Here is a 23,396-nt window from a genome sequence, read left to right on the forward strand (position 1 = left end):
TCACTGCAGGACAGCGAGTCCGCGCCATGTAGCATGGTCAGACTGGAACACACGAGTGAGTGTGCAATCCAGTCCTGCCATGCTCATAGGAAGTGAACTACATTTGCATATGGCTGTCTGTTGCCTAGTGTACAAACTGCTGGAAAACTCTTCTTGCTAGCTAGATGTGGCACCACGTGACTTTTTCTGTTCCTCGTATGCAACCTGGTGCTCAGGGGTTTTGGGGATGGGACTACAATGCAACAGGAAAGGACATTGCTGCTGAAGGGCTTAACAGAAGGACTTCCAAGAGTGCTTCCAGCAATAGAAACAGAGGTGAAGCCACTCTATTGTGTCTATTGGGGAGTACGTGAAAGGTTAGCGAAATTATTTCTTTAAAACATACGGCAAGAACTATTGGGACGGATCTTGTACATCGTTACGTCATCATTCTTGCTTAAGCATCTAAGGATTGGAAAAAGTCTGCTTGTAGAAACTTTGCACCATACCTATGGCACTTATTTAAGATAGCCATTGAACACATTCTTCTCTTCTTAAAATATGATGCCGGACAGACATTTCAAATAACACAGCAATTTTAAAGCATAAAGCTTTCTCTTGCAAGAAGATGCTCATAACAGTTGGTCGATAATATATGAATTGACCCCCTCCTTCGCCCCCCCCCCCTGCCCTGATGAATCCACTTTCTAGGGGCGGCAACTTTTTATGGTTATTTTAATAAACGTTTTAACAACAACAACATTAGTGTCATACCTTTAAGTGTGAAGAATGAATTGAAGAATAACAGCAACCTCCAAATTAATAAACTTTTATGGGCTGTGTAAAGATGTAAGGAGACTCACGCATGATCTCCTCAGGGCCTCCGTTTCCAACTGGCTCCAGGGATGCGCCTATGATGCCCTCATGAGCTGGTGCAGCTAGGGCAGAGGAGCACTACTCCACAGTTAGTGCCAGAATAACAGAGCAACAAACTGTCATTTTTCATAGACCATTATATAAACAAGAAGACCCCAGCCCCATGATTCGCTGCAAGAAACCTTGTGGGCACACATTTCCTTCGTTTTTATATTGCCTAAATATTGTACAATTACAGGCATTCTACTTAGTTCTGGCATAATGTGTACATAGTGTAGTGGCTATTGCATTCCTAGTGTCGTAATCATTGTAACCAGCTTGAAATATACCAATAGAACTTCTATTTCCATCCTTAAAAGTCTTGCATAAACATTCAAGTGACAGAGTGCTTACAGGAAACGCCATGCACACATAGGAAAGAGGGCATACACAGTGGTGCTTTCATGCAGTTCTTGAAAACTTGATAAATGTGTCTAAATCTACCACTATAATTTTTCAAGCAAAATTAAATGAGGCTGTCAGTGCTGATAAACTTCGCTATTGCTAGTTAACCCTCCCTAGCTTCATCAGAACTGCTCCTTCCAAGTTTTGAAGTCTCAGTAAAGAAAGTAAATCGGTTGACCATATTATGCATGAGGGCAATCCTGTCGTCGCTAAGCAAGATATCGCTGGTCACTTCAATGCTTATTTTAACAGTGTCTTTTCGAACTCGCCTGTTTCCCCTCGTGTGAATGGCGTAGCACACAGTGACGAGTTTTGTTTTATTTCTTTGTCTGGCGTTTTTTCTATGCTTCTGAATACAAAAACGAAATCGTCTCCAGGGCCCCATAACCTACCAAACGTGTTTGTTCGCAGGTACGCCGAAATGCTATCTCGCTTTCTTGTAATTATCTTTCGTGCATCCCTTTTATCGGCGGTGCTTCCTAACGACTAGCTTTCTACTCGTATTGTTCCGATAATAAGGACAAGCGATCCATCACTAGTGGCAAACTACCGCCCCATATCCCTAACCTCATCTTGTTGCAAATATTTAGAACACATTATTGCTTCTGAAATCAATAAATTTCTTGATGATAGAGCCATTCTATCTCCTATGCAGCATGGTTTTCGAAAGGGTCTCTCCACTGTAACCCAATTAACCACTGTGATTCACAGTCTCGCTAGCACTCTCGACAAATCAGGGCAAATAGACACCATATTTTTAGACTTCGGGAAAGCATTTGATCTTGTATCGCACGCAAAGCTAATTGCAAAACTTGAACGTCTCAACATTCCTTCACGTCTCATAAATTGGGTTCGCGCTTATCTTTCCAAACATACGCTATTCGTAGTAGTTGATAATTGTTCTTCCAGTATCCTTCTTGTCACTTCTGGTGTTCCCCAGGGTAGTGTTCTTGGACCATTATTATTTAGCGTATATATTAATGACATTGCAAACACTGTTACTCAGCGCGTACAAATAAAACTATTTGCTGATGACAGTCTCCTCTTTAATGAAATCACCTGCCAACAAGATCAAGTTACTCTAAACTCTAACCTACAAGACATACTAGCTTGGTGTGCACGCTGGGATATGCAGCTTAACATTGACAAAACAGTATTTATGAAGATCACTAGAAAAATTAATAAGTTGTCATTTAGCTATAGCCTAGCATCCAAACCTCTTACGGAGGTAAATGAATATAAGTACCTCGGTGTTACAATAGCCAGTAACCTTGGTTGGAACTTGCACGTCTCTCATCTTTGCGATTCAGCTTTTAAAAAGCTTTGCTACCTCGGGCATTAATTAAAACACGCTCCTTCTGAAACCCATCTTATCGCCTACACCTCTCTTGTCCGTCCTAACCTCGAGTATGCAGCTATTGTATGGGATCCCTGTATTAAACTAACATCGATGCGCTAGAAATGATACAACGTAAAGCAGTAAGGTTCATCTTCTCTAAATATCGCGCAAGTGATTCCCCAAGTCAGTTAATGGTTGACACAATATTCAGTCTTTGCAACTAAGAAGAAAAGTTCACAGGCTTAAATTTCTTTACTTAATGAGTAACAATAAACTATCTCTTTCTCCCGAACCTTATATAACACCATTTACTGCCCGCCAAACAAGACCTCACCACGCTACCTCATTAACGCCTTATAATGGTAGAACCAATGTCTTCATGTATTCCTTTTTTTCCGCGCACAGTAACAGAATGGAACAGCCTACCTTATAGCAAACTTGTCAACACTGACTCAATAGCATCTATTACTATCTAAAATTAGTGCTCGTTGTTACGAAATATTGCTTGAGTTTGTATCGTTGTGCAATATTTATTGATTTACGCGTTGTAATAATATTGAGTTATACACTCCTCTTTTTCTCTATTACATTTCCAGTGCTTCGAAATTGTGCTTATGAAACAGTGTTTCAATTTGTATTTGCCACTCTCTAAGCATTATATACGTTCTTTAGTCATCATGCATTCCTACTTTCTATTACATTTTCCGGAGCCTTTTGTACTCCTTCTTCAATCTATTGTGTTTTCTTTTTTTATGTACCTTTCCCCTCCCGCCTGGGCCTTTTAAGGCCTGCAGTATTCCTAAATAAATAAATAAATAAATGGAACACTGAGAACAATAACTACTCTAGAAACGGCATTGCACACAATATGGTGCGATATCAAAATAAAGTTGATTGATAACTTCCGAGTTCTGTATAGCGATCTGGTGGCAGACACTAGGGTTTTACAAGAACAGGAGACTCAAGGTAGGCGATAAACACAATGTACAATAAAGCCGAAACGGCATACAAAGAAGTTTGTTTTGGGGGACGCTGATTTTAAATGCACTATTAAAATCACTTTTCAAATTTGCCTGTGACAAATGATCAGGGCTTATCACACGATGGGCCATTTTTCAAGTTGTATCAACTATTTAGAATCTCTCTAAACTTCTTGGGAACATTTAAAGATTGCCTTCCTGGAAGAGCTCTAGGCATCTGAAAGCACATAGCCCGTTTGATAGCTGCAGTTAAAGGTTCTGACTTCCTGATAACCTGTAATGAACCTGGCAGGGAGTGGACACAAGTAATTCGTCAAAAACAATTCCCTAATGACCATTCTCTATGGGCTGGTACCACATAATATCACCTGGAAGCCGGTCACTACTTTTTTTGGCGAGCAGAAGCCCTCTGGAAAGCTGTCGGTATGGACTGCTTGTTATCTCCATTCGCTACATGAAGAATGTGTTTGCTCGGTAAGATCAACGGGTGTTTCAGTGCTGCTTTAGTGCATTAAAATAGCAAGGGAGTTTCAGCGTCATCTGCTTTTATATTTTTCGCTCAGATAAGCCATAACAAATGCTGACTTGTGCATATGTATTGGTCTGCACAGCAACACAGTGACAAGCTTTGCAGCCACAGGCAAAATAAAGGTGCTACTACAGCAGACTTCCAATAAGTCAACTCCAGTGTTTTAGATCCCAACGAAAGGTTGTGGCTGAAGCCCATACATTTCCATGGGACGAAGTTTTTTTGTTATTCAGATCCTAAAATTCAACGTGATTTGAGAACTCACACTTGGCTGGTCATCACACACGTGTTCGACCCTAATGGTGACTGCATTGGTTTTAGGAACCCCAATAAAAAGACCAGAGTTGTTCAAATAAACACATTGCATAGTTATTTTATAGAAAGCTTACAGGGCGGTGCAGGCAGGTCGAGTCGAGGTGATGCAGCTGCATCCTCGTCTTCACCACCATGACAAGTATCATTGCCTGAAAAGAATATTTATGCATGTATACATTTATTTGTGAGGCACTATACAGGGTGTTTCACATAAATGCAGCTAAACTTTGAATATATGGGCACGAACCAACGTAATATTGGTTGCCGTCGCTAGGAACTGCTAAGATTATTTTTGCATTCTGCTTAAGCACATAATTAGCCCTAATTATTCAATTTTCCAATATTATAACTAGAGGAAAAGTGTCAATGAGAAAATTGCAGAGCAACATGAAAAACTCCTGATACAGCTTTCTGTTGCTCAATACGTGCTACATAAAAGTGTTTTTCCGAGCGTGAAACAAGCCAGCTAATACACGCAAAAATGCCACATGACTGGCTGCTCAAGGCACTTTGCGTGTATTCACAGACTGCTTTCATGCTTGGAAAAACAAATTTTATGTAGCACGTATTGAGCAACAGGAAGCTGTATCAGGAGTTTCTCATGTTCTACAATGTTGTCATTCACACTTTTTATGTTTATTTTTTTATTTTTTTATTTACAAATACTGCTATCTCATTTTAGAGACATAGCAGAGGTGGGTTGCATAACTTATGAACATAACATGTCAACCAACGTGGTTAGGCAGTTCTTTCTGAAATTGATTAGTCGGCAATGAACGCAGAGAACCATCTAAGTTATTCCATAACTCAACAGTGTGTGGAAAAAAAGAAAACTTGTAGCAATCTATTTTTGGAACGAAGGGATCTATGTTTAATGGGTGAGTACGTCGGGTTACTCGCGCAGTAGCTGTGGTTAGCGAGATAGGCGCTTCAATGTTAGATGATCCGTGAACGATTTTGTGCAGCAGGATTAGGCGGTCACACCTGCGACGAAACGACAATGGGTCCAGTGATAAAGTGTGTGCATGGCATGACGGTGAAAACATACGGTCGTAACGGCCATAAATAAATCTAACAGCTTTTTTCTGAATAGATTCTAATTCGGAAATATCCTGTATGCGATAAGGCGACCACACTACAGAAGCATACTCTAAAACAGGTCTAATGAGTGATTTAGAGGCCGTAAGCTTGCACTCTTTAGTGCCGTGTTTTAGAGTTTGTTTAAATCTAATTGTAATATTTGAGACGATTAATTATGACTAATTATGCATTTATGCAGAATATTAAACAAATCTCAGTATCTCCAAGCGACAGCAAATAACATTAGCTTGGTTTAGTCCAGCTACATGGCATTTGCATATATTTAATGTATGGCTCAAGTTACACGAAACACCCTGTATACTAAATTAACAATTCTTACCTTTGCAAGGCAAAGGTACAGTCACGGAAGAAAAAGTGAGCTGTTTAAATAGGATGAAGCTAAAAAAAGGGGGGGTGGGGAGAAAATCCATACAGCTTCCTTGGAGAAAGAAAAGTACTGCAGTAAAAGAAAGATAATTTTGGTTCATGTACTCAACCATACACCACCATTTTTTGGGACGGTTATAGAGCTACCCAGGAGGCAAGCACATGGCAACACAAGGTTAAATTAATCTGGAAGGTGCTGCACTGTATCCTGCTAACGTTTATTGCATGTACATCGACTTGCCACTTCAGCCTGATGCCAACATCTGCTAGCTTCCTGATCAGCTCAGTCAGCAGAGCGACTGCTCTGTAAATGTGACCGTGATCTCAACTTTTCTTACCCTCTCCCATAAGCACCAGCATTAAAAAAAAGACAGAAGCAATTACCCGAATGCTCTGTACTACCAACAGCAGACAGAGATTCCGCCTTCTTCACTCTCCGTACAGCCTTGTCATAAGTGCCTTTGAACAAAGAAAAACTATTCAATACAGATTATAACAGACACTACAACAACAAGCAAGCTGATAAGGTGTGCAGGCAACATTCTGCAAAAGACAAATGTCATAAACAAGAAATTTGTGACCACTGAAAATGCCCGCAGCAAGCTGCATAGACATTGCGCATAAGTTTGCACAGCCACGATGATGTCAAAGTATCAGTGGTACAAATTAACATAACTCAGGAACTGAAGAAATGACACTAAAAAATTAGTTTCTCATGGTTTTTTTTATTCTTTGCAAGTTTTCAGTTGCACACAGTGCCCACAGCCAATGTTATGACACATCAGACTGTCAAGCCCCTGAGAATGTCTTAATAGCCAGTTATTATTACAAGTCCCTTTCCCAATGCAGAAATGCAGATTGCATTTGCTATAACTTAGGATGGAAACATTCAAACTGGCAAAAAAGTGCAAGCCTCTAGGTGCACTGTTTATAAATTCAGATGTTGAACAAGCTATTTATATTTCTAAGGTAGTTTTATACCTGCAAGATGTCGGTCAAAAATGACAAGAGTGAGTCGACTGGACAAAAAGTGTGCTGTTAATATTCAGGCCATTGCTAATTATAAGGATACAGGCACCGCAAGCTAGGCGGGGGAAAATTGTTCATAAGAAGACAACACAAAGGCTTGTTTATTTTGCTGGACACGCAACAATGGCGCTTGCTAATAATTACAACTATATTTAACATAAAGTGTATCATGCATAAACCTTAAAATAAATTTTAAGGGGGGCATGACAGAACTCGTTGTTCGTCCTAGCCACCGTGGGCTTAAAGGGACACTAAACCGAAAAATTAGTTTTTCTGCATCAGGAAATTACTCATCAGCATTACACAAAGAAAAGTAAGTACATGATCTTCAGAGTCCAGTTGAACAGAGCTAGTATTCATAACGCCCAACATCCAAGTAGCAAAGCATTTAGACAATGTTTTATTTGTTCTAATTGTCAAGACGTAATCTAGGTAAATGCCATCAGAACAAGCTGTTTCCAGCAAGGAACGCATTATGTGTTTATTTTTTCTAGCAATGAACACCCCCACCCCCCCATGAAATATGAAAAATGTCATGCGCATGGATTTGCAGTGCCATGAAACTGTCTTCAGAAGGATAAGAATGGGCTGGGGTGCGTTTGGCAGGCATTCTGAGATCATGAACAGCAGGTTGGCATTATCCCTCAAGAGAAAAGTGTACAATAGCTGTGTCGTACCAGTACTCACCTACGGGGCAGAAACCTGGAGGCTTACGAAAAGGGTTCTACTCAAATTGAGGACGACGCAACGAGCTATGGAAAGAAGAATGATAGGTGTAATTTTAAGGGATAAGAAAAGAGTAGATTGGGTGATGGAACAAACGCGAGTTAATGACATCTTAGTTGAAATCAAGAAAAAGAAATGGGCATGGGCAGGACATGTAAGGAGGAGGGAAGATAACAGATGGTCATTAAGGGTTACGGAATGGATTCCAAGGGAAGGGAAGTGTAGCAGGGGGCGGCAGAAAGTTAGGTGGGCGGATGAGATTAAGAAGTTTGCAGGGACGGCATGGCCACAATTAGTACATGAGCGGGGTTGTTGGAGAAGTATGGGAGAGGCCTTTGCCCTGCAGTGGGAGTAACCAGGCTGATGACGATGATGAAACTGTCTTGGGTAAGCAAGCAGGCCCGATCATTGACAATAACACAAATATTCTTTCCACAATGCACCAACAGCTCCCTGATATTATTGAATACCAATAGAAAAGAAGTGCGCTACTCTGAGTGGTGAGCTTGCGATGAACAGTTTACTTTTCTGTTGAGACTGTTGGATGGCACTGCAACCTTTTGAAGATGGGTGCTCAGACGCATGGTATTTTTCATAGCTGCAGGCTTCTCTTCACAAGAAAAGTTGATGTGCACCTTGCTAGAGGCATCTTGTTTTATTTCTTACACTGGTCTACAATTTCCTAAGCAACACATTGAAATTAAAAGAGTTAGCCATCTTTAATTCACTAATTATATACTAAGGGACAATAAATTACTGGTGATTTCTCAAATGGGCTCTGAATAACATGCACTTGGTTTTGCTTGTGTAGCAGTATCTTTGTTTTTACAGCTTTTTATATAACAGGTGGGACACTATTTCCCCTCAGGGTAAATCCTTGTATGGTCACAGAAAGATTAAGCCCAAAACAATGAAATTCCTACTTATCCAGTGTTAGCTGTCCCAATAATAGTATAAACAGACAAAACAGTGTTAATACAGTACACAATATTAGGTAAAAACAGAAGGAAAACGTTATACAGTAATTTATACATTTAGCACATGAAGGCTTAAAGCATTGCAGTTTTTGCACTCATAGAGAACTCATAATCTTGAATTTGAGCCATTTGGAATGGAAGGCAATTCCACTCTTTCAATTTATGTGGTATATACGAGTTCCAGGAAAGTACAAGTTCTGCACGACAGCATACCAACTTTATGAATGTAGTTCAGTCGGTTGGAAACTAACTGGAGAGGGAGAGTTGTGACGCAAGTGTGGATGGTAATGTAACTTACAAAAAAGGACTAAGTTATATATTTTGCAACGACCAGCAAGGGATGGTACAGTACAAACAGTATTTTTCTACATCATTTTAATTGCATGCGATGAACTTTCCTGAAATGAATCCCACATTGAAGCTTTGATCAAATTAATCAGTTATATAAGAGATTCTTCAATAAAGAATGATTTGGAAAAACTGTGACAAACATATCCAAGCAAATGGTTTGAGTCGTTTACAATGTATGCTATGTGCACATTCCAAGTTAGGTTAGTGGTGATATGTGCGCCAAGATGTTTATACGAAGATGCAGGTTCCTATATTATGTTATTTAAAAGGTAAACAGGCATTGTGTTAGTAGACCTAGAAACACACAAATTTACACTTAGTAATGTTTAATTCCAGAATGTCAAAAATTCAGAACTGTGTCACTTATTACAAGATCATTTCAGTCTTATAATTAATCTCACATGTCCAAAGCAATATAAAAAAATAATGAGGCAAGGAAAAAGCAGAATATATTATCAATGTAGTCACTTATTGCACCTCGCCATCACAACAACAGGATACTTTCCCCTATCTTCTGCTGGAGGAACTTGCTTATGCACCATGGTCGCTACTTCTGAACCCCTGACATACAGGGGCCAGAACCAAAACTCCTCGTCTTCACTCAGTCAGGATGCTGGCACAACTGCCAAATTATCATCTTCTTTGGGGAATCTTACCACTCTATATGGTTTCGGCATCCTGCATAGACAAAGCAGTTGAGGACGTGGCCAAAAGGTTGTACCGATTTCGTTCACTCATCAAGCACTGTGCGAGTCAGAATACAAAAGATTATGTGGTTTTACGTGCCAAAACCACTTTCTGATTATGAGGCACGCCGTAGTGGAGGACTCTGGAAATTTCGACCACCTGGGGTTCTTTAACGTGCACCTAAATCTAAGTACACAGGTGTTTTCGCATTTCACCCCCATCGAAATGCGGCCGCCGTGGCCAGGATTCGATCCCGCGACCTTGTGCTCAGCAGCCTAACACCATAGCCACTGAGCAACCACGGCGGGTAAGTGAGAATACAGGCTGACAATGCTGCTGCAATAACACTCGGGCTAGAACTGGCCAGCAAGAATTCAATATTTTCAGAAAATGAGATGGGGAACCGAGGGTCCCAGTCTTTTGTTACAACTATATGAAGCCAACAGACAATAAATCAAAAAGGGAGAAAGCACAAAAGTAATTGTGAATTTTTAATTTGAATGTAGAATTATAAGGAAAAGCAAAATGAGTGTGGACAAGAAGGCAACTCGCCAATGTTGGAAACAAACCCACCAGCTACCACATACGCTGCTGTAACATTTGTGCTGTGACAATTATCCTCCCATCCACTTATTTTGGCATTTGTTATTGTGTACAAAATCTGGCAATGGAGAGTTTTAGCCAGCACAGTTTAAAGGCATGGCAGCAGACGAAGCATATGCTGTTTTAACCACAGGAATCATATTGTAAAGGAAACTTAGGAGCAGGCACCTGGTAATGCAAAAGATGTGGTTTCGGCTGCCATTAGCAGCAAGTTGCCTTTTCATCAACATTCGTTTCTCATTATTCTTATTCATTTAAATTAAAAACCAGAGCCATTTGTCTGTTGGCTTCATTATGTTCTGCGAGGAAACAGACCATGTAGGTATCAGTCATGGGAGCAATATTTGTAAAATAGGTGCTTCGTAATCCCTCGCTGGAGAAATAGCGAATTGGCATCTCCATATATTAACCCACGAGTCCCTAGAGAAATCCCCCGTACTGCAGACCCCTTGCCCCGAGCGAGTCCTCAAAGCAGACATAACACACTTCCAAGCTCGCATACATTGATAATAAGTACCATCACAGCAGCAGAAAATTACTGGGCAACTATAGAATGCAAACCAGGCTTGCCTCACGCTTGAAGATTATGCAACACCTTATCCTGAACACAATAGGCAATTTGAATCGGAAGGCAGCTACACTAAAATGCTGTTCTCAGAAAAAAATAAACTTTTTACCTGACCCATCTTTGCATTTCTTATACGAAAGAAAGATCTGAGTAAGATCTGCTGAGGGATAGGTTGTTCATATTTAGAACTGAGGTTACACAGCGCCAACAAGGACACGAGGAAACAAACACCACAGACAAGCGCTGACTGCCAACTGGAAGTTTACTTGAATTTTTCCAGCCATTTTATGGCTAGATAATGACTGCAACTGACCGCAGGCGCAATGTTATTTATCAGATACCGCCGACTTGGGGAAAAACTTATATGGGGCAAGTGGGACAACGTTTCAATGACGGAGCTCGTCAGCACAGCAGTAACCTAAAGAATTGCTATGGGAGTCATTTAGCAGGACATTGTAACAAGTGCCCCTGTACTCCCATATTTGAAAAAAAAAATTCATAGGGAAAGTAAAAGGTAAATCATCATCATCATCATTATCATGAGCCTGGCTACGCCCACTGCAGGGCAAAGGCATCGCCCAAACTTCTCCAAGTACCCTGGTCATGTGCTAATTGTGGCCATGTTGTCCCTCCAAACCTTTTAATCCCCTCTACCCACCTAGCTTTCTGCCGCCCCCTGCTACGCTTCCCTTCTCTTGGAATCCAGTTCGTAACCCCTGATCACCACCAGTTATCTTCCCTCGTCATTACATGGTCTGCCCATGCCGAGATCGCTTTCTTGATATCAACTAATTAACTCGCGTTTGTTCCCTCACCCAATCTGCTCTCTTCTTACACCCTTAGAGTTACACCCACCATTCTTCTTTCCATAGCCCGTAGCGTCGTCCTGAATTTAAGTAGAACCCCTTTCGTAAGCCTCCAGATTTCTGCATCTTAGGTGAGTACTGGTAATACACAGCTGATATACACTTTTATCTTCAGGGATAATGGCAACCTGCTGTTCATGATCTGAGAGCGTCTGCCTAACGCACACTAGCCCATTCTTATCGATTGTTTCAGTCTCATAATCCGGATCCGCGGTCACTACCTGCCCTAAGTAGATATATTCCCTTACCACTTCCAGTGCCTCGCTACATATCGTAAACTGCTGTTCTCTTTCGAGACTATTAAACATTACTTTAGTTTTCTGCAGATAAATTTTTACACCCACCCTTCTGCTTTGCCTGTCCAGGTCAAGGAGCACGCATTACAGTTGGTCCCCTGAGTTACTAAGCAGGGCAATATCATCAGCGAATCGCAAGGTATTCTCCATTACCTCTTATCCCCAATTCTTCCCAATCGAGGTCTCTGAATACCTCCTCTAAACACGCTGTGAATAGCCTTGGAGTATGTCCCTGCCTGACGCCTTTATTGGGATTTTGTTGCTTTCTTTATGGAAAACTATGGTGGCTGTTGAGCCGCTATAGATATCTTTCAGTATATTTACATACGGCTCGTCTACACCCTGATTCCGTAATGCCTCCACTGCTAAGGTTTCGACAGAATCAAACGATTTCTCGTAATCAATGAAAGCTATATATAGGGGTTGGTTGTATTCCACACATTTCTCTATCATCTGATTGATAGAGTGAATATGGTCTATGGTTGACTAGCCTTTACGGAATCCTGCCTGGTCCTTTGCTTGACAGAAGTCTAAGATGTTCCTGATTCTATTTGCGATTACCTTAGTAAATAGTTTGTAGGCAACTGACGATAAGCTGATCGGTCTATAATTTTTCAAGTCTTTGGCGTCCCCTTTCTTAAGGATTAGTATTATGTTCGCGTTCTTCCAAGATTTCGGTACCTTCGAAGTCATGAGGCATTGCGTCTAGAGGGTGGCCAGTTTTTCTAGAACAATCTGCCCACCATCCTTCAACAAATCTGCTGTTACCTGATCCTCCCCAGCTGCCTTCCCCCTTTGCATAGCTCCCAAGGCTTTTTTTACTTCTTCCGGCGTAACTTGTGGGATTTCAAATTCCTCTAGGCTATTGTCTCTTCCATTATCGTCGTGGGTGCCACTGGTACCGTATACAGCTCTATAGAACTCCTCAGCCACTTGCACGATCTCATCCATAATAGCAATGATATTGCCGGCTTTGTCTCTTAACGCATACATCTGATTCCTGCCTATTCCTAGTTTATTCTTCACTGCTTTCAGGCTTCTTCCGTTCCTGAGGGCATGCTCAATTCTATCTATATTATACTTCCTTATGTCAGCTATCTAACGCTTGTTGATTAACTTAGAAAGTTCTGCAAGTTCTATTCTAGCTGGAGGGTTAGAGGCTTTCATACATTGGCGTTTCTTAATCAATATTTCGTCTCCTGCGATAGCTTACTGGCATCCTGTCTAACGGAGTTACCACCGACTTCTATTGCACACTCCTTAATGATACCCATAAGATTGTCATTCACTGCTTCAACAATAAGGTCCTTTTCCTGAGTTAAATCCGAATACCTATACTGTAGCTTGATCCGGAATTCCTGTATTTTCCATATTAACGCTAACTCACTCATCGGCTTCTTATGTACAAGTTTCTTCCGTTCCCTCCTCAAGTCTAGGCTAATTTGAGATGTTACCATCCTATGGTCACTGCAGCGCACCTTGCCGAGCACGTCCACATCTTGTAGGATACCAGGGTTAGCGCAGAGTATGAGGTCTATTTCATTTCTAGTCTCGCCATTAAGGCTGCTCCACTTCCATTCTTTCGGTTATGCCGCTTGCTGAAGAAGGTATTCATTATCCGCAAATGATTCAGTTCTGCAAACTCTACTAATAACTCTCCTCTGCTATGACCTGTGCCTATTCCCCCACTGACCTTTCTCCAGCTTGCTTCTTGCCTACCCTGGCATTGAAGTCGCCCATCAGTATAGCGAATTTTGTTGTGACTTTACCCATCGCCGATTCCACGTCTTCGTAGAAGCTTTCGACTCCCTGGTCCTCGTGACTGGATGCAGGGGCGTAGGCCTGTACGACCTTCAATGTGTACCTCTTATTAAGTTTCACAAAAGGACCTGCCACCCTCTCGTTAATGCTACAGAGTTCCTGTATGTTACCAGCTATATCCTTGTTAATCAGGAATCCGACCCCTAGCTCTCGCCTCTCTGCTAAGCTCTGGTAGCACGGGACGTGCCCGCTTTTATGCGAAGCATATTACGAGAGCTCAGCCCAGCTCCTCAGGCGCGGCGGTGTCGCCTTGAAACCACGTGACACCGTGACGTCACGACAGAGGAGAAGTGGCTTTGGCTCAACTCTTGCAAGACGGGCTGGGTGGGAATCGAACCAGGGTCTCCGGAGTGTGGGACGGAGACGCTACCACTGAGCCACGAGTACGATGCTTCAAAGCGGTACAAAAGTGCCTCTAGTGAATGCGGTGTTGCCTTAGAAACGAGCTGTTTCTAAGGCGTGCGTCTCTTGCTCAGGCGCACATTTCGTTGCCGCGCCGAACGCTGCTTTGCTCGACGCTCACCGCGTCCAATGCGGGGCGCGTAGTCGCTGCCCTGTAGCCCATTGTCTTACACCCCTTGGCGGGTCGACGGGAACGCTGTCGCGTTCCACTCTTGAAGGCGAAGCAGTAATGCATGAGTTGTTTCTTCGTCTAGCCGAACCAAATATAGCCAAGCAACAGCAGTTCACCAGGCTAAAACAGTGGTTCAACAACTAAAATAAAGGCTAGTATGCTTCGCATCCTGGGCTTAACCTTACCTAAGCCACAGCCATTTTTTTTTAGCTCTGTATATTGCTTCTTTTGTCCTCCTAGCGTCACTGAGCCCTATTATATCCCATTTACTGCCCGCCTCACTAGGTAACGTTCTAGCGTTAAATGTTGCCAGGTTCAGATTCCAATGGCGGCATGTCCGGACACAGAGATTCTTAGCACCCTCTGCTGCGTCACAGGTCTGACCGCCGCCGTGGTCAGTTGCTTCGCAGCTGCTGGGAATTGAGGGTCATGGTTTGATTGTTGTATTCACAAAGGAGGTTGTGGTCAAGCACTGCACCAGGGTGGCCAATCCTGCTCTTGTGAGGGAATGCGTTACCGGTTCTGGTCACCGGAATCAGGCGGCACTCCAGGCCTGTTTATGCAATTTTGTGAACGCGCGGATTTTTTTTAATCCAGTGGAAAATTGCGCGGCACCGGGATTCGAACCACGGTCCTCTCGGACGCCAGGCGGATGCTCTACCTCTACGCCGCCGCTGCAACTTGAAAAGCAGTGATGCAGCGGTATGCAGCGATGGCGTGCTCTTGACTTGTCGGAAAAAGAAATAGCTTTTTTTTGCATGAAAGATTATGATGCAGCTCATTACGTAGATGTATTTGCGACTGGTGTACGTATGCCTATGCTGGAGGAGGAGGAGGAACTTCATTATTGGAGAAACCGTTGCGCGGTTTATTCCTTGGTGGTTCCCTCTGACAGGGCTCCACTGGCGATCGCGGCTCGCCGCGCCTGGTCGAGGGTCGCCAGTTGGCTTCCCAGGTCCAGTTTGGAGAGTCTCGCCTCCCAAGACCACGTAGTGAGTGTGTGTGTTGTGACTCGTGGCGAAATTGCGTCGCCTGGACGGTCGGTGCATTCGTGTGTTATGTGCGCGAGTGTCGCTGTGTGGTTGCTACACAAGGGACATGTTTTGGACGTATAACTGTCTGGGTAGATTGCGTGTAGACGAGACAAGTGTGGGTATGTGTTAGTTTGCAGGCGGCGCCAGTCCCTTGCCTGGAGTTTATTGAGAGCTTTGTGTGGGGGAGCGTATTGCGTTCTTCCGAGCCGTTGGTCTTGTAGTATTCGTTGACCTGTCGTTAATTACTCGTGGGTCGCTCGTCGGTCTGTCGGGGGCTGAAGAAGGGTGTGATCTGCCGCTCGGCTAGTGAGACCTCGAGCTGCGCAGTCCGCCTCTTCGTTGCCCCGCAGGCCTTCGTGCCCGGGGCACCAGACTTCCAACTCCCAACTCCAGACTCCCAACTTCCAGTTGGGAGTCAGCGCTTGTCTGTGTTAGTTGTTACCTCGTGTCCTTGTGTTATTCGCGCTGTTTAACCGCAGTTATAAATCGAAGTTGACAACGACGCTGTGATAAAAATTAAATGAAGTTGGAACGACGACGATGGGTCGACCACGGTTGCAACAAGACGACAATATCACGACGGATATATGCTGAGAACTGTATACACCAGAACACCGTGAATTCAAAGCGCGCCGCCATATTGATGTGCAGCGGTCGCGCCATCTATCCCAAGCCCCGCGAAGTAGCAGGCCTGGGCTGCCACGCCGGGAGATGCGACCCGGCGCGAAAGCGAAACTTGGGCATTTTAGCTGGGTGGAAGGCGTGTTTCGCGTGTTTTCTAGCCTGTCATTTTCACTGTCTCGATTCAATCAAAGTTCAAGACCTCATGCAAGTCCGCAATGGCCACACTGAGTGATGTGCAGACTGCAGAAGCGAATACATCGGGTAACCACGTAAGCACGTAACCTGTGAAGGATTTTACAGCACTGTGTTGGTGCCAGATATTATTAAAGCACGCAGAACATTGTCCTCTGCGCTTTCAGTTTGGTCTTGTTTGTCATGGTCACTACTGGGTTGGCCGTGTTTGGCAACCAACTGGCGAGGTCGTTTGACTGCCTGATTAGCAGACTCCTGCCCTTCACCACCTGCACATTGAAAACAAAATAGATGTTATAGTAAAAAGGGCTGTAGTTCTTTCCCATGCCATCACTGTTGCGAAGATATAAAGTCCTCTCAAAATGAAATAGAAAATGCACCAAGCCAATTGTATCGTGCAACCACTTAAGAGTACAACATTCAGAACACAAGCATACAGAACTCGAACAAGCAGCATATGATGCTAAACCTGCACTCATTGGAAAATGAGGAACTACAGTAGTTATAATGTTCAACTACATGTGCAGTCAAAGCCCGTATAACAGGGCGAGCATGACAGATGCAGACAGTTGCTCAAACCTTGACAGGGCACATAAAATTACCATCCTTACTTAAAGATGCATCATCAGGGACCCCTTTGGTACAAGAAAACAACCGCACGTGCATTCCAAAAAATTAGCCCCACCAACTGCAGCTACCTGGTATCAGACCTGTTTCGCTTGTGCGAGGCCATATCGGATTGTTAGCGCTCCCTTAGAAAAGAAAACAGTAAAAAAACTGGTGAGAACGAGCAAAATTTTGTTACAAAATACAACAATAATTAAGCACTTTATTTTCCTCGCCTTATGAACGGAAAAATTTTGCGCTTTGCCCCGCATAACAGACCGCACGCAGTTTAGAGCTCAGGAAGCTCAAATGAATTCGTTACGAATGACACCTGCAACACCAGCTCGTAAAGACAGGCGCGCTGCAAGAGCGCCTTCGGCGACGAGCAGTCGTCGTTTACGTTTTTGTGGACGCATGCTACGTGACGAGCAGATTTCGGTTTACTTTCATTAGCAATAACGCTCACCAGCAGGGCAACATACTATCGCCTACAACTTGTCGTTCACGCTTAATGGTCATACCGTGCACCAGCTGGAAGGATCGCTAACCGCAAACTCAACTGTTCCGCTTAACCGTCGGGAGCTCTGCCTGAATGAAAACACGAAAAGGCTTGCCTTCTTCTTATAGCCAAGGCGAAGCACCGGCGCGGGATTCTGCTGTGTGGGCTTGTCCAGAAAGTGCTTAGAGCAAACTGCGTGTTACACATATTACGTTCGTAGGGCGCAAAGTTGAGCGTGGCACCAAAATATACACAGATCGAATACTCACTCGTGCATTTTCACTGGTTTGGTAGTTCTTCCTATTCACTGCAGCTATCCGCCGGTGGCGCAGCTTGTCATTCTTCGTTGCGGATGGAAATCGGTGCAGGCTGAAAACACCGCACCGGCACGATTCCCTACGTGTATTGTGCTCTTCGCAAACAGCTCTAAGCAACCTGCTCCTTTTCCGCTGGTTATTTTGGCATCCAAACACGACCCAACGATGCCCAGTTGACTTCTTGTACTTTGGATCCGCGTGAACGGGCACATTTCCGCACTATGGAGTCCTAGAGCTAGCGCTATCCATGTCTGCTGGTCGCCGGCGAACACACTTTGGCAGCCCAGAACAAAATGGCGCTGGTCGACCGGGCAATCCGGGTGCGAGAGTATGCGTTCGATTAGTCTGGGTGCGAGGCTAGCGTATTCTGGTCTATAACGACGGCGCGATTGACGACTGTGAAATGGTGACGATGGTATAACGACTACAGTGTAAACGAAGATGTCAGGTCAATGTGATTACGACGACTGTGTGAAGACAACTTTATGACGACGGTGGTGGTAGATGGCAGTGACGATGACTGTATGACGACGATGGCGTGACGAGAATCGGAAGACGAAGCTGGAATGACGACACTGGAACGACTACAATGGCGTCACGACGGCATCGTAATTGAGATTGAGACAATGTGGTTACGAAGGAATGCCGAAGAAGGAATGAAGTTGATGCAACGACGAAGGCCAGGTATGATGACTGTGGCATGACGAGAATGGCATAACGTTTCTGAAAATGTGTCGGTGGTACGACGACAGCGTACGGGACAGCGTGTACGCGGGCCCTGCTATGGTACACGCCGAAACGTGTCCTTTCACCGCCAGGGACCGCTCTGCCCGTCCACGCGGTTACGCGCACTACGCGGTTGCCGCCCCCTTCTTCGCTCACCATTGTTCCTATTTTCGGAGCACACTCGTACCTCTCCTGTATCCCTATTAAAGGAGGCGTAGTGTGCGCGCGACCTTCAGCGGAGGAGGTCGAGAGCGCCACGCGACCGAAGCGCGCGGCGTCTCGCCTTTGCAGCAGTACCCGGGCCGCCTCCTCAAGCACCGGGGGTGCCGCACTTCCTAAATTTGGCACCCGCGCCCCGCCGAGGACATCTGACGACGGGGAGGAGATGAGTTCCCGCCGCCACTGGGCCGCGCGCCGGGCGCTTTCTGAGCAAGGCGCGCGCGCAACGGAGGGGCTCCGTCCGTCGCCGCTTGGCAGCTGCGCGGCAGGCGTTGTCGTCATCTTCGTCCCACCGATCGACCACGACTTCGAAATCGTCGCGCACCTATTTCGACGGCGGTTTCGTTCGGCAAACGCCTCGCTTTTGCTGTTACCTGGTGAGCCAGTGATAGAAACCCCGACCTTCTGTCGCTGGTCGTTCTTCGCACGTCGTGGCGAAAAGTGACGACTCGTCAGACCTAGTTTTATTTGTCCTCGCGTAAACGCGTACGTTCTTTCGGTGGTGGTGGTGGTGGGTGCTGTCTGTGACCCACTACGCGTCGTTTTGAACTGTCCTCTCGAACGCGTCGTCCTGCTGTCACCTGTCGCTCCCTTTGGGGGCGCTTTCGGACCGGCACTGGATCGAAATCAACTCGCCCTTTTCTAGCAGCCGAGCCGTACAAGTAGTTTGTCGTGTTGCTGCTTTGAAATTGGGCTTCTCCTTCCCGCAAACATACGCGCTTGTGCCAACACGTGCGCCATGCTAGTGTCGCCGTGTCGCCGCTTGCAATCGCTGTAGTCCGCTTTTATGTCTCTAGAGCTTTCCTCCCCGAGCATCACCGTGGACAGCGGTCGTTAGGCGGTGTGGCGGTCCCCCTAGCTCGCGAAGATATAGCGTACGCGTCACCGGGCGCTCGAGGAGAAGGTGTCGTACAAATCTTGCGCCTCTCCGGTTGCGAGCGTCCCTTGTTTGGGGTGGACGACCTCGTGCGGATGCTGCTGACTGCCGCTGGTGTTGGCGGGTGAATGAGCGCCGCCGAGAGTGATTGTCAGCTTGTCCGCGGAAAGTGATCGAGACTGCGAGAGCCATGTCGTCGGCGTCCCTGGCGCATGGATACGCGAGAAGCTTGGCGCCGAAGTTTAAGGCCAGCAAGGTTGTCAACGCCGGTGAGTGCTCACTCGTCTGCACGCACGCTGTCGCGATGCGGACATTCCTTATGTTCATTATGAACACCAGGGATGTTCTATGCGCACGAAGCAGCTAGGAAATGTACGCGACCGAACGACGCGCGAGTTGAAAGCGTCTTCCTGTCGTGTACGTCCGAAGTAGGAATTGACCCAGATATAACGTCTACCGGCCCTTCTTTATCCTGCGTGAATTGCTCCTTTCGATGAGTTAGATTAACAGTATTGTTGTAGCTGGAGCAACGAATAATTTGTTTTTGTTAAAACAAAGCTTGATTTATATAGTTTTTTGCTCTCATTCCGGACTCAAAACTTGGCACGTGTCTCGCCAACGACACTCCCTGGCGGAGTCTCATTGGTGGGTCTGCACTTTGTGGCCCCTTCTTCTCTGGCAGCTGCCGCTGGTTTCAAAAAATATGCCTCTTACACTGCGTTACCAAGAACCCATCAGAGCCCTTGATGGGGTGTGCTGTGTTTTCAGCACACACACATTCAGCCTTTCTGCGTAAAAAATAGGAATCCCTTTTTGCTTCTGAGCTATAAGTGGGCGAGACGAGATCTCCGAAACAATCTCTGTGCCTGTAGGAAGTTCAAGTTTTGCTTTCACGTTCCGGCTGGTCCGCTCGCAAGATCTGCGCTTTGCGCTCTCAACACCATTCTGTAGAACTTTATGCCGTGTCACGCTTGTAAACCCGTTAATGTACATGCTGTTGTTACTTTGACTAGGCTTATAGCGTGAAGTTCGTTGGCGCACTCTTATTTACACTCACGGCATGTGCTTTTGGTGTGTCCGTGCAGTTGTAGTCATGCACAAGTTCATTGCGTACAGTGGCCACGCTCGCCACTTGTCTCCCAGTGGTTTGCGTTGCAAAATTTTCACTAACGTGTGTCGTTTTCGCACATGGTACGCGACCAGAGCCGACCAATGTGACTAGGGCTGCTCTCCTATTCATAGCGCTCTTAAGAGGACGGCAATTCCCACAACTATCCAGTATTCTAGTTTACAATGGCAGCGTCGCCGGAAATTCCGCCGTACGTCGATCAATTCCGAGCACTTGCGCTGAGGACAATCAATCTTGGCGAAGGCCGTGTGCGTGTTGCTTTGAATGCCTATCTGCCTCATTGGATGGTGCACCTTGACGTATTCAGGGCTCGAGCTAGCGAAGCCTTTCGTTGGTAAGAACTGTATGATGTTGCTCGGCCTTCGGTAATAATTCATGTTTAGAAAAAGTTTATTTCAACAAAAATACGATACGAATACTCAGTCACAATGACGGGAAAATCCCACACAGGTCGACAACATCTACGAAGTACGAAGCATTGTAAACATGGCACGTTTTGAAAGAAGTGTCGGTGTCCACACTCACTAACGTATAACCAAATAGACCCACGGAAACGCACAGTTGCAGATGAACTAATCGTCACATTACAGAAAATGATGTTCAGTATACACAGTTTGAACGGTGGCTGCGTACAATGATGATGTGACTTTACATAATTTTGTAGCGCTGCTATGAGATGGGTATATACAGAGAAGATCATGCACACAGAAATAAGGGGCACCTACATGCATATATATTCAGTGAATACTTTTGAGGGACTCTCTACAAGAACCACGCTGGTCGAAAATTAAGCTATGCGCGTCCATCAGCAACCGACAGGAAACGGCATGACCACTGCTGAAGCAACTCCTCTTCCCCAAGGAAGAACAACTCCTCTGACAGAAGCGACAGTAGCTCAAAGTAGAGCCTCCCCAGAAGTGCAAACAGAGCGCGGCGACTATGTCCCGCGGCAACTGCCTCGCACCGGTTACGCCGAGGTATCTCCCACCGCCGAGGTAGCTCGCGCCGGTTACGAGGTATCAGGACAATACGGCCGTCGCGAAAACTAGCCGGGAATTCAAAGTTCTCAAAGCAGTGGCTGATACAGACAAAAGGCCCCCCGCAGCAATTAAAATCGCGCAAAGTGACCACTGAGCAGGCGAGTACAGGGGCGGGAGCCTGATGCGGCCATCAAGCAAAAATGTACATCGGATATTTGAATAGACATTCCTAATAAGTTCAACAAAATTTGACGAAAAGCCGAAGGGGGTCAGTACATTGAATATGTAGCTATGTTCAAGGCGATCGAATGCCTTTTCTTGATCTAGTGAAGCCAAAAACCTCATGCTGACCTGGTCAGCGGGTACGTCATTATGTATTATGTCACGCGTAAGGAACGAGAGACTGTGTATCTGCCAGGGACCGAGCATGCCTGATGGTGTCCCACTAATGAAGGCATCATGCTTGCCAAGGGTCGAGTGACAACTGTGATGATCTTGTAGTTAACATTGAGAAGCGTGATCGGCCTCCATTCCTCTGGACGAACTGATGATGGATCGCGCTTAGGTATCAGGACAATAAGGCCGTCGCGAAAACTAGACAGGAATTCAAAGTTCTCAAAGCAGTGGCTGATAACAGTACGAAAGTGGCACCATTATCTTCCCAGAAAGTTATATAAAACTCAACGGGTAACCCGTCCGGCCCTGGGGCCGAGCCAGGCTTCATGGAAGATAATGCTGCCTTCACCTCTTCAGCTGACAGTCGTGCACAAAGACGGTCAGCTACTTCAGGGGGAACCTGAGGCAGCCCACTGAGCATTGTACGGGATCCCCAAGAGCCAGGATCTATTTGCATATTCCTACGTGCCATGTTTTCAAAATATGATACAAAGAGCGAATAATCACGCGTGGGAGGCGACGTAACAGGAAGTGCTCTTGGGGCCGCAGAACCGAATGCATTCGGCTGCCTAAAAAGCAAGTTTCTTGCAAAGCGCGAAACTTCAGGGTGTGCACACGGATTACGTCTGCATCGCGAAGCAGCAGCTGACAAAGACAACGCTGCGATGAAGCGTCGGAAACGCCTCCGTACCTCACGCTGCCATGACCGCATCAATGGAGTCAGTTGACTGACCCGAAGGGCAATGCGCAGCTTCGTGGCAGTATCCGCCAGTTCTTCTGGCATATGTCGTCTGAGTGCACGTCCTTCAACTGAATAATGCAGACGCCACTGCACCTTAAGCACGTCCCATGACTCCGGGTCAGATTTAAAAACAGAGGCGCGCAAGACACTTGACAAGCAAGACCGCGAGCGCGCGTCATGTAGAACGCGTATGTCTAGGCGCCAAGGTTTTACTGATGAGGAAGCAGGGAAGCAACTTTCAAGTATAACTGGTCTGTGATAGAAAATATAAACAGGGGATGAAGGTATAAAGTCATCACATAAGATCGGGTGATATACTGAGCTAAATTGCTTGGCACATAGGTGCGGTCTAACCTGCTTGACAACGCGCCGCGCGTCGCCACGTTCAAAGAGCCATGAAAAAGTCAATAAGTATCCAGCAACGAAAAGTGCTGGACGAGGCGACGCAACTCCCGTGCGTTCCAATCAGGGTGACCCCAGCCCGGGCCTTGCACATATGCTCGCGTGTCTAAAACGCAATTAAAATCCCCAACAAGAACCACGTGACGACCGCCAAGTACACGTCCAGGTCACGAAAAAAATTGTTGGACTTAATGGCCTGCGCGGGTCCACACACGCACAAAATACG

At 45.4% G+C, this 23,396-nt stretch overlaps 1 protein-coding gene across 10 annotated transcripts in view; it reads left to right on the forward strand.

Moving 5' to 3' along the window:
• Positions 1-23,396, forward strand: part of LOC139051497 (vinexin-like) — a 647,850-nt gene that overhangs the window by 253,984 nt on the left and 370,470 nt on the right. Inside the window, exon 1 of one of the 10 annotated variants that reach the window (XM_070528478.1) lies at positions 19,561-19,790. The exons of the other annotated variants lie outside the window; for them this stretch is intronic. Coding sequence (XP_070384579.1) covers positions 19,712-19,790 — 79 coding nt within the window. The 5' untranslated portion in view covers positions 19,561-19,711. Of the gene's footprint in view, positions 1-19,560; positions 19,791-23,396 lie in introns of those variants that run through there. 10 annotated transcript variants of the gene reach the window in all.

The sequence above is a fragment of the Dermacentor albipictus genome, unplaced genomic scaffold (assembly GCF_038994185.2).
Source record: "Dermacentor albipictus isolate Rhodes 1998 colony unplaced genomic scaffold, USDA_Dalb.pri_finalv2 scaffold_12, whole genome shotgun sequence".
Taxonomy (NCBI): domain Eukaryota; kingdom Metazoa; phylum Arthropoda; class Arachnida; order Ixodida; family Ixodidae; genus Dermacentor; species Dermacentor albipictus.